At 36.1% G+C, this 12,667-nt stretch overlaps 1 protein-coding gene across 2 annotated transcripts in view; it reads left to right on the top strand.

Annotated features, from left to right (window-relative positions):
• LOC136858315 (probable Rho GTPase-activating protein CG5521) overlaps window positions 1-12,667 on the top strand; it is a 709,838-nt gene that overhangs the window by 393,028 nt on the left and 304,143 nt on the right. For both annotated transcript variants that reach the window (XM_067137762.2, XM_067137761.2), the window contains 2 exons: window positions 717-857; window positions 3,305-3,501. In XM_067137762.2, the coding sequence (XP_066993863.2) occupies window positions 717-857; window positions 3,305-3,501 (338 nt within the window). The remainder of the gene's footprint in view (window positions 1-716; window positions 858-3,304; window positions 3,502-12,667) is intronic.

The following is a 12,667-nucleotide window of genomic DNA, read 5'->3' as shown; positions in this document are numbered from 1 at the left end:
TGAATGTGAGTATCCACAAGGCCGTTTCTCGACTTCAGTATTTTTTAATATTGAAAAATGTATATTTGAATATCTTTATAAGGGTCTGTGTAAGGAGACAAAAAAAAAATAACGGCAAATTATAAGGAATAATTAAAAAATTCAAGAACTAATTAGTTTGAAAATATGAAAATATATTTTCTTGCATTGTATAGGCCTATATTGACATTCTGAACTTACATTTCAGTATTGCTGGGTGTTTTACTGTTATTTATATCCAGGAAAAATAGTTCCTAAATGATTAGGTGGAAAGTATGCCACGAATTGTGTGATTTTGTTATGGAATAAACTGATAAAATGTTTAAATTGATATTCTTCATTTTACATTCAGAGTCCTGATTTTTCACACTGGTTATCTCAATACATAGGTACTGATATATCATCTTTGTTGTAGTTGTTTTTGTCCTATGCGTTGTTTTCATGGTTGTTTGAATCAAAAGATATTTCAATCAATTTGATATTTTGTATATGTTTCAGTCAGTTTAATACTTTGTACTCTATCTGTGTCGGTGCGACGTAAAGCCACTAGCAAAAAAAAATATATATACTTTGTACTGCCATTACTTGTGGAAAACATTACCAAATTTTATAAATATTTGACTCATTTCTGCCAACTTGGCGCTTGCATACAACTATTTGTGGTCATGTCATTATTGATGTTCGGTGTTAACATTCAGCAGGGACACCAACTCAGTATTCTGGAAGTGAGGGCCCTACCCGAACACCATCACCTGCTCCTTCCAGTGGAGTGGAGAGTAATTCTATCAAGGACTCCCCTATGCAAATAGATGTCATCAGTGGGGATGGTGCCAGTCTGGGTAAGCATAAAATTCATATTATGTGCTGGTACTTTTACCAAGGTTTACTCAAGGATGGTATTTACCCTGATTTTTTCACTTGCTGTCAATGAATGTTAACTATTCTAGTCCAGTCAGTTATTGATATCATGCTATTAGACAGGACATTATTTTTTAATGTATTAAATGTCCTGTATTAAGAATATCATAATATGAGATTCAAAACAGAATGTTTTCTGTGTATGCAAATGGTGCAACTATGAGAGAAATTTTTAATGTACAGTTGTAGATGTATGTACATTCTTTTTGTTTCAATGTATCCCTGCTTGCTTTTAACTCTTTTGTCATTTTCCATTCCCTCCATATTATTTTTTTCTTATTATGTTTTTTACCACACCATAATTCTTCCCTGGTGTCTTATTCTGTTTTACTTTTTCTGAGATTCTATTGCACTCTCTTCCTGCTCTGCTGACTATTATGCTTTCCTCTTCAACATTCTCAGTCTCTGTCCCTGGTATTAGTTCTTTTAGTTCCTTCACCAACTTGTCCTGTATCTGCTTTTATTTCAATTTTCACTCTCTTCCTTTTCCTTACAGTCCTACTTCTATTACTGTTCTGTGTGATCGCCACAACAGCTTTACATAAAATCAGCTTCATGGTCCGTATCGCACTTCAATAGATTCACAATTAAGTATTTATTTTCCACCTAGTCCATACAATGATTGCTTAAGGCAATTTTTAATGATTAAAAGTGGTACATGTTTCGTATATTATCAACATCTTCAGCCACATAACACTGTTTAGATGAAAAATATATAAATTGAAAAAGTAATGCTTTAGAGGAAGTGTCCTTAAAATTAACATAAGATTGCCAACAGCTTTGTCAGGCATATCTGTAGCACGCATAATGTTCTTTACAATTTATCTTTAATGTTGTATGTAGTCAATCAGTATTTTAATTTGTATATCTCCACATCAGTGTATGCTAATATATTGACATATTTTGTTCCTGAATCATATGTTCCCTAAATACAACTGGTGTCATCTGATAGAAGTGAAATGGCTTATCATACTTATAACATTCTTGCTTCTGGTCTTTGACTGTAAAACATCCTACATCCTTCCTTCATTTTTATATGTTACCATAATATTTTATCTTACGATAAAATGAGTATGTGCAAATATTTGTGTTGGGAGGGAATAGGGTGGGTAAACATGTTAAACTCCTTTCTCTACTCATTGTCATGTAAAGTTTTACTAGTAGAACAATAAATTTGAACGAAATTTTGAGATTCGTTGTAATTTAAGGACAGATCAATTTGTTGACTTTATTTGAGAATAGCATTTCTATATTTATTGTATATAACTTTCTTCACTTCATAGATATATCCTTATTTTTATCACAAGATGACAAATTTTCTTGGTTTGACTTGCTGCTACTTGTATAGGGTTGTTAATATATATATTTACAGTATAAGTCTGCTATAGCAAGTACGGCATATAATGAGAAGCCTGTTATAACGACAGTTTTTTGTCTATCCCTTCCCTATATTAAACTGTGAATTATCCTTCGGTCACGAGAGCCCTATCACTGACATATCCAGTATTATGAGCAATTAAGTGTGCGCGATCTTTTCCGTAACCAATATTTATGCACACAACGATTATATTGCATGCGATAGATTGTCTTTGGTTTTGTTTCTTCCCTATGTCCACTAGCAAGCTCTCTCTTCGACATTCAAAGGCGATGTCGGAGTCTACTGCTGTTCCATAAAGAAAAATGGAAATGAAAGAACGAGAAGAACATGTTTTCATAATAAATCCGTAAATAATGTGTCCGATAGCATTTGTTAACTCGTTAAAAATGAAGGCTGAAGTAAACGATTGCTTAATTTTAATGCTAAATAATGCAATTAAGTAAGAATGGAATACACCTCAATATATGGCAGACTCCATCATTGATTTCAGAGGTTAGTTTTATATTTTTTTCACATTTGGTTAAATTTCGGAAAGGCTGTTATCATGTAAATTTATAGCAAGATGATTATCATTTTGCTACGTGCGCTTGAAATATGTTTTCATGATACATATATGGTTAGATTAGGTGGCGCCGTTTGAAGAGAAAAACTGTAACATTTGCCACAGAGACCTCTGGAGTGATACTATATTTTTTTCAGAATGAAATTAAACACACCGGTACACTTTCACGTAGTATCGGATTTCTAAAAATAACAAACGAGTAAGCCGTAGTGTGGATATCATCTGCAAAAACGTAAGTTTTGAACAAACTGATTGCTGTTTCAAACCGATTTTAATGTGTATGGTGTCTTTCCTGACTTTCACGAAAAATCTGATATAACGACAATCCGTTATTGTTAGTAAATTTTTCGCTATAACAGACTCCTACTGTATATATATATATATATATTGTTACATCTTTGAAATTATAATTGTATTTATGCACACAGATGTCACGGATGGCAGCAACCATGAACGGCGGTCTGTGATGGCTGGTGGTACAGTTCGAGGCTGGCTACCAGATGTGGCTGTTGTACTTTGGCGACGCATGTTGGGTGCGCTTGGAGATGTCAACCAGTTAACAAATCCAAATCTTCATAGCCAAGTATTTGAGTACTTGGTGGAACTCTGTGATACACTTACCAAGGTATAGTCACTAAACCCTTATACAGTAGAACCTTGATGCATCACTCCTAGAGCAGTTATCTTCCCGTTTCATATCTTAATTTGGTCTCAAAATTGTTCCATATAAACCAATATTCAATTTCCCTGCATCTATTATTTTTCAAACTACTGTTTTATCACATTGATTGTCAGAAAGTTATTTGTCCTCAGCCACAATTTTCCTGCATTGATTGCTTACGAGAAAGATATACATAAAAGGTTGAGCAAATGCTCAATACTCTAGCATAGAATAGTGGCAGCTGCGAGAATTTAAGAGCGATTCCAAATTGTTAGGCTTGAGCAAAGTGTCTCGGCTGGAGCAAGGATCATGTAGTGTGGAGTGCAGTGCGCAGATTATTCATGTGCAACCACTCTATATAACCACACGTATGAGCCTCGTGACACCAAGACTTCTGCTTGAAGCACCAAGGATCATTGTGCCATTTCATTTCATTCTGAGTAGTACTGTGCTGTGTAATGGTTGTGTGCGGCAGTTAAAAGATCTTCTTCTTCTTCTTCTTCTTCTTCTTCTTCTTCTTCTTCTTCTTCTTCTTCTTCTTCTTCTTCTTCTTCATTTCCCATTTCCAGACTTCTCTGTCAGGTTGTGAATCAAGTGCCTTCACAATTGTCTATCTCTCCACCAATCCTTTCTTTCCTCCAATATTTCTTCTACTTTTGCTCCTCTTTTCTCTATACTCTCCTTGACCATATCCATCTTCCTCTTTCTTGACCTTTCCCATTGTCTTCTTCCTATTATTTTCTCGGTAAATAGCTTACTTTGGTACTCTTAATTTCCTCTATTCTCATCATGTGTCCATACCATTTCAGCTTACTCTTACTCTCTATCTTGTCTTGCAGTTTAGAGAATTCAATTCTCTCTCTGATTTCTATGTTTCTCATTGTATCTCTTTGTGTCTTTGCAATTATTTCTAGAAGGAATTTCATCTTGGCTGCTTGTATTCTGCTTTCATCATGTTTTCTCGTCCATGTGCCCACCGCTTATGTCAAAATTGGTGTATAATACATAATACATTTTCTTGCATTTCTCTGAGACATCCCGGTTCCACACTATATCTCGTTAACACATTGGTAAAACGCCATTGGCTTGTTGGAATCTCTTTCAAATTTTTTCATTGATTTTTCCATCTTCTGCAAGTACACACCCCAAAGATATGAAACTATTTACAACTTCTAATTGTCTTCCATTTACTCCGATATTCCATCTTCTGTAAGTATACTCTCCAAATATATGATGCTTTTCATAACTTCTAATTGTCTTCCATTTAGTTCGAAATTCCATCTTCCTTCTTTATTACCTCCTGTCATTGTCTTACTCTTCACACTTATTTTCATTCTATATTCGTCTATGTCCTGATTCCGTACAGTAACTTTTGTTGTACTTCCATTTCATCTTCTCCTCATATTACCCTGTCATCTACAAAGAGTAAGGCCTTTTGTGTCTTTACTTCCCTTTTTTGTTGTACACTCTTGTGGATTTCATCCATAACTGTGATGAAGAATAGAGGAGTAATACATTTCCTTGTTGAAGTCCTGTTTCTACATTGAACCAGTTTGTGTATCCTATGGTAGTTTTTTTCTGCTTGCTGTACGTCGTACCGACACAGATAAGTCTTATGACTATCTTAGTCTTCACACCACTTATACACTTTTTCATATATGGCTTTCGTCATTTGTACTTCTGCTCTGCCTACCTTCTTTTCTTTTTCTTCGGCAGCTCTGAAAATAGTTTTCCGTAGTTTCCCATTTTCACACCAGGCAAATGCTGGCGCTGTACCTTAATTAAGGCCACGGCCGCTTCCTTCCCACTCCTAGCCCTTCCCTGTCCCATCGTCACCATACGCCTGGCACTCTTTTTAAACTTGGAAAAATGTTTTATTCTATGTATATTTTTGAAGACAAAATCTTTTATACATATAATGTGGTAATTTTACAAGCAAATCATATCATTCAAGCTCCATAAAGATCAACAAAGTGTACAACTACAAAAATAAGACTTGAACATAGGAATCAACAGATGAACTGAATAACACGCAAGACACGAACGTTCATGTGCATGAAGTGTTCTTACATATATTGTTTTTATCTTATATACTGTACTTATAAGTTAGTTTTAAGTGGAGATAGTGTTTTATAAGCTAACTCAGTTGCATTGCCACACATGGTGACATACACGCCAGTTCCCGTTTTGACATGCCCCATTTGGATGTGACCAAATATTTGTTATCATATGGCATTCCCCAGACAATGTAATCAGAATCATAGCTTCTTGATCTATATGTGAATGTATTGTTCAGCTGAAGATGACCCTATGTAGGGGGTCGAAACTGGTACTGTAGCACAAGAAGTGCAGTATATAAGTATTGATAGGTGGAAGTCCTTTCCTATTTCTAATTGTGTAGTTCGTCAATACGGATATGAAGATCATAGATTACGATAACCTGTGCTTTTCGCAACATGTGATGAAGGTTGTAGCTCTTATTTCCACGTATGATTTTTTCCATTGTACTCTGCCATGGTATTGTAATTGTAATATCATATTGTTTTTAAAAGACAGTGTATATACTTATCAGTTATGGAGTAATATGTTTCCTCTGGCCTCATTCCTAAGAGCAGCTGGTCGGTACTGTGGACATAGCCCATTCTTGGGCTGCCTGGCGGGGGTGCACTTGAACTCGACGAGTCCTCGCACTTGTTCTTCTATTCGTCATGGTGTTACAATTTAAAAAGGAACGAATTCACTGTGCTAAAATTTAAAATGACAACCTATCTTTGTGGTCTGTCATGAAACTTTGTTTCATTTTATTCCATGGTAATGCAGTTGTTGAAACAGGCTTTTCTGACAGTCAACTAGTTGAAAATCTATAAGAATCACTTGTGTCACAAAAAATAATTTTTAATAGTGTGAAATACATTGGTGGTTCAAGGAATGTTACTATCAATAGAAGTATGCTGACCTCAATCCGAGCTTCAAGAAGAAAGTATCAGTCATACCTGGAAAATGGAGAAAAGGAAAATTGAATTACAGTTGAAAGATTTGGAGGAAAAACTGAAAAAGTTGAGAATTGAAAGAGAAAAGCAGGATGTTATAATTGAAAGGTAGAAAGTAGTTCTAGGGAATATAAAATTAAACGGTAATATTTTCGATAAGTGCAGACTTTTCTTTTTCATTCCTGTCTCTTCTGATTGATTTGTCTTCAAATTTGAAAACTATTTTGAATATAGACCTAGACTAGTTGGAATTCATTAAATTCACTACACTACAAACACAAGTTATGTACTGATTGCTTTTGATCTCAAGAGTGCTTTAAATCCACATGAGTTACTATTAGGCTACTGAAGTTTAATTTTAATGTTATACATGCTATAGTGTACCTTTTACTGAATTAGTCTATAAAAAAATAAGTAAATTCTTACTTTGTTTCCCCAAATTCTAGTTCATTTCTTTTAATACCTTAAATGTAATTCCATTGTTTATTAATCATATGTTTTGTATAATTAGTTTCATGGAACTATTTATGGTAGTTGAAAATACTTTCATTCACAGTTTACCTGCATACACTAAAATACTTGCTAATTTCTTGTTGTTGTAGATAACTTTTGATCTCAAGAGTGCTTGAAATCCACATGAAAAAGTATTAGATTGCTGTGGTAAAATAATTTTATTTTCATATTTGAATTGCTCTGTTAATAAATTAGTTGTAACTTTGTTCTTTGGAAATGATAAGATAAAGGAATATGTTACATTCTACCATTAAAATATTTATTTATATTTATATATAAAGTGCCATCATTGTAATCATTTTCCAATAAATAATTGACAAAAATTAAATGGGGAGAGAATCAGACCAGCTGTGGGTATGGTCGATGCTGTAATTTCCTTTATCGTTCCTTCTAATGCGCGCTGTTCGGTGAATTAACTTGTCACTCAGTTTTCATGAAACAGGGAAGTTTTTCTTTGTAGGTCAAGGGAAGTTGGGGAAAGTTTGGGAAACTTGAGAGAATATTTCTATGGACACTATGTCCAGTGCTGGGCTGAGTGGCTCAGACGGTTAAGGCGCTGGCCTTCTAACCCCAACTTGGCAGGTTCGATCCTGGCTCAGTCCGGTGGTATTTGAAGGTGCTCAAATACGACAGCCTCGTGTCGGTAGATTTACTGGCACGTAAAATAACTCCTGCGGGGCTAAATTCTGGCACCTTGGCGTCTTCGAAGACCGTAAAAGTAGTTAGTGGGACGTAAAGCAAATAACATTATTATTACTATGTCTAGTACATGAAGAGATCCATGGCCTCACAGTTGACGGTGGAACAAGACTAATCAATATGATTGCCTTCAAACCCGGGGGCGCGAGTTGGCCGTGCAGTTAGGGACGCGGAGCTGTGAGCTTGCATCCAGGAGATAGTGGATTTGAACCCCACTGTTGGCAGCCCTGAAGGTGGTTTTAAGTACAACTTTGAGGAAATCAAGGTCATCGGTAGAGCCCTGCACAGATATACAAAATAATATCCACATCCGCATCCACGAATGGTTATCCGCAGATGTTATAAATATTTACCTACAGTATATTACACCAAAGATATTGAAACGGATAGATCTATTAACACAATACAATAGGCCTGACACCTGGCACCATAACCCCTACAGTCACAGGTTTATGAGGGATTTTCTCTTGCAACAACTACCGATGTATTGACCTTTGTTCCTTTCTTCCACTAATTGCCGGCGGAAGCCCGGTAGGCTTGGGTCAGATTTACGGCTTTATGATCTGAAGGCTCTTTATATCACCATTATCCCATACTAATGTCAAGGATCGCCTAACTACAAGCAAAAGTAAGATTATACCTGAGTGAAAATCAATAAAGTTCATTATTTAGAAGTTATCAGCAAAATTATCCGCACTGACATACATTTTATATCCGCCAAGACACTAACTTTGCAGATGTCCACAGATAAATTCACGGATATCCGTATTCGTGCAGGGCTCTAGTCATGGGGCTCATGCTGGTGCAAGTGGCACCATTCCTAGACCATTGGTCACCTTACTTGGTGTGCTGAATGAGACCATTGTCATTTGGAGCATACAGGTGAAAGCCCTGATATCGATCTTGAAGCATCCCCTATGCTTCACCCACTTAATTAAATCAGTTAGTGTATTTTACTCGTATTTGCTTTTTCTTTGTCACCAAGGATTGTTTTCTGTACATTAGAAGTGTTATCTTTTATTCTGTAATGTAACCAGATTGCTAAATTTATATTGTGTGACTAGCTGATGAACCCGTGCTTCGCTACGGGATTCTCAGAAAGACTGACTTTGTGGCTTTCCTAACTGAAGTCAACATACAGTAGGTCATTACAGAAACGTCAGTAGGAAAGTAGCGATTAAAAGCAATGTTATCATATAAAATACTCAAACAAATTTAAAACGGCACATTTTCTCACTTTTAAGAAATAGTACTATGGTGTTGATCTAACAGTCCAAAGTTCCAGAACTGGAATGACCAGGCTGCAGTCAGCCGTGAACACTCATCTGCCATTATTCTGTTAAATATGCACACTGCTCATTCCAATTAGTGCCTCAGAGTGGGGATTGAATAGCTCGAATGCTTTGATGAACCAATGTGTTATGTACCAGTAGTATCAGAAAATTTATAAACCAGGGGAATGGCATGCTAAGGCAGAAAGTTATCTAACTCCCCAGCTATTTCCTACCAATATTCAAGCAGGCTGTTACACTCGGTACGACGGTGCGAGGTGGCCGTGTGGATAGGGGCATGCAGCTGTGAACTTGCATTCCAGAGATAGTGGATTCGAACCCCACTGTCGGCAGCCCTGAAGATGGTATTCCATGGTTTGCCATGTTCAAACCAGGAAAATGCTGGAGCTGTACCTTAATTAAGGCCAAGGCCGCTTCCTTCACACTTCTAGCCCTTTCCTATACCATCGTCGCCATATGACCTATCTGTGTCGGTGCGACGTAAGGCAAATTTTAAAAAAATACTTGGTACGCAGCAGTAATCCTATCTATTGAAGATGAGTGGCAACAGAAGGTATAAAGCACATCACAATAAACAATGGTCAATATAATGTTATTGTTGATAAATTTTATGAGCTTTATATTCTATATTGTAGGCCTTCACGTTTAGTTTTCTTTCGACTCTACGATATTAGGGCATCTTATAAAATTATTTATAGCGTTGACTGTAGTTCCTTATTCCCCGACTTTACTTACCAATTTTCATTAAATCCTGTTTGCTATATAACTTTAGTTATATAGTATTTATCAATACGACCACTAATAACATAATTATTTGGGAATTAAATATTAGGCCTTCCCCTAAACTACCATTTCATTCAGCATGAATAAAATTATTTATGGCCTAAATTATAGCGACTTATTCCCCGACTTTGCATACTGATTTTTATTAAGATAGGACCACTAATAACGTAAATATTTGTGAATTCCATTTTAGGCCTTCCCTTAAACTACCATTTCACTCAGTGTGAATCACATTATTTCTGTCCTAGATTATAGCAACTTATTCCCCGACTTTGCATACCGATTTTGGTTCAGCTACAACCTCTAATAACGTAAATATTTGAGAATTCAATTTTGCCCTTCCCCTAAACTACCATTTCAGTCAGCATTTACAAAATTATTTATGGCCTAGATTGTAGCAACTTATTCCCCAACATTGCATACCGATTTTCATTAAATTCTCTTCATCCGTTTTCTCGTGATGTGTGTACAGACAGACAGACAGACAGACAGACATACGGAGAAGTAAAAACTGCGTTTCCTTGTTACTGTGGACACGACTGATACAGAACTACCATACTTTTTAAATTATGGGCAATGTACAGACAAAACTCTTATTTTATATATATAGATATTGTTTGTCAGTTTGGCAACCTCAATCATGTGAGGAAGAATTTTTGTCTGTACATTGCTCAGAATTTGAAAAGAATGGTATTTCTGTATCGATCATGTCCACAGTAACAAGGAAATGCAATTTTTACTTTTCCGTAATTTCTGTCTGTCTGTCTGTCTGTATGTATGCATGTATGTATGTATGTATGTACACGCATCACGAGAAAACAGCTGAAGATAATTTAATGAAAATTGGTATGTAAAGTTGGAGGATGAGCCACTACAATCTAGGCTATAAATAATTTTATTCACGCTCAGTGAAATAGTTTAGGGGAAGGCCTAAAATTTAATTCTCAAATATTTACATTATTAGTGGTCTTGTCGATAAATACTACATAACTAAAGTTATATAGAATTAAATTTCTGATCATTTACGTCATGCATTTTTATCATACCGTCTACAACACAGATATTCATGAATTTGTATTTGTTGCCGAGTGCATATCGACGCCGGGCCACGAGGAAACAGTTAATAGAATTTAATGAAAATTGGTATATAGCGTCGGGGAATAAGAAACTACAGTCTAAGCTATAAACAATTTTATTTACCCCGGATGAAATTGTAGTTTTAAGGGAAGGCGCCTTAAATTTAATTGTTAAATACCTACGTTATTGGTCCTATTGAAAAGTATTGTACTACATAACAAAAGTTATAGATAATGCAATTTCTGATCATTTATGTTTTATTTTGCTTTACCGTACCGGCTATGATAAGAGTGGCATTTCAGATTAGGAAGAAAACTAAATGCGAAGGCCTACAATATCGAAGGCATTGATCAACAATAACATTACATTGACCATTGTTTGTTGTGATGTTCTTTGTCTCTGTGGTGCCACTCAACTCAACTGTTGTGAATCGAGTATAACAGCCTGACTGAATATTGGCGGGAAATAGCTGGGGAGTTAGAAAACTTTCTTTTTTTAGCATGCCACTCCACTGGTTCATACATTTCCTCTTACTGCTGGTACGAAACATACTGGTTCATCATAGTATTCCAGCTATTCAATCCCTACTCTGCGTGCGGTTTTGAATGAGCAGTGTCCACACTTAAGACTAAGGCTCACTTAGTAGTAGTAGTAGTAGTAGTAGTACAATTTAGGCCTATTCCAAATTATAGCACCACAGTTCACTCAATAACTCAAATTCAACCCTGAAAAGAGCCGTTTCTTAAGAAAAGCTTTTTCCTCTTCACTTTTATTAAATCCTACATTCATTTTATTGCAAATTAGCAGTGAAGGGGCACGTTTCTCGTCTGGCTTGGAGGAAAAATTTGCCTCCAAGTCAGATAGATTTTTCCGCCACCAATGTAGTGAATTGAGATTTTTCGACTCATCGGGTACTCCTAGGAAACAGTTTAGTAAAAGGGCATAGTTTTTGCCCTGGGACTCTCAACTATTCGACCACCCCGCCACTGAAAAAGGACGAAGAGTGTTTACGGACCACAGCTGTGTGCAGCTTGGTCATTCCTGCTCTGGAACTCTGGACTGTTGGATCAGCAGTGCAGTACTGTTCGTTAAAAGTGAGAAAATGTGTGGTTTTTCATTTGATTGAGAATTTCATAAGAAAACATTGCTTTTAATCGCACCATTCCTACTGGTGTCATTGTAATGACCTATGTTCATTTTAGTTGGGAAAACCACTAAGGAAGTCTTTCTGAGAATGTAAAAAGGCAGGTGGAGAGTGAATGTCTGCCATTGTAATGAAAACTTCCCAACCTGATTGTGGCTGATGGTAGGCAAGCAGGCCTACATTACAATGAAAATTCTGTACCCAGTCTTCATATGAGAAAAGATGTTCGGTGACTTCCGCGACGCATTTCTAGGGTAACATTAAGAGCTATGAAATATAATACAATCTTGCTCACAACATGTACACTACCTAACCTCAAATTACGTATACAGTGCAGAATTCCGTAGCGAAGCACGGGTGCATCAGCTAGTAAATAATAAAAATATTTAACTTTACAGTCAGGTATGGTGTTTCAGTGGCAGCTAATAGTGAAATAGAAAATTGAATGCAATGATAAATGTACTTCATAAGGCATCAGTTTTTCAATCAATCAATCAATCAATCAATCAATCAATCAATCAGTCAATAAATCAATCAGTCATTCAATCAGTCACCACTGATCTGCATTTAGAGCTGTCACCCATGTGGCAGATTCAATATAGTTTGTTTATGTAGTCTTTTCTTAAATGACA

Source organism: Anabrus simplex, chromosome 1 (assembly GCF_040414725.1).
Source record: "Anabrus simplex isolate iqAnaSimp1 chromosome 1, ASM4041472v1, whole genome shotgun sequence".
NCBI classification, from domain to species: domain Eukaryota; kingdom Metazoa; phylum Arthropoda; class Insecta; order Orthoptera; family Tettigoniidae; genus Anabrus; species Anabrus simplex.
Note: the sequence above shows the minus strand (reverse complement) of the source record. Positions and strands in the feature narration are given on the sequence as shown.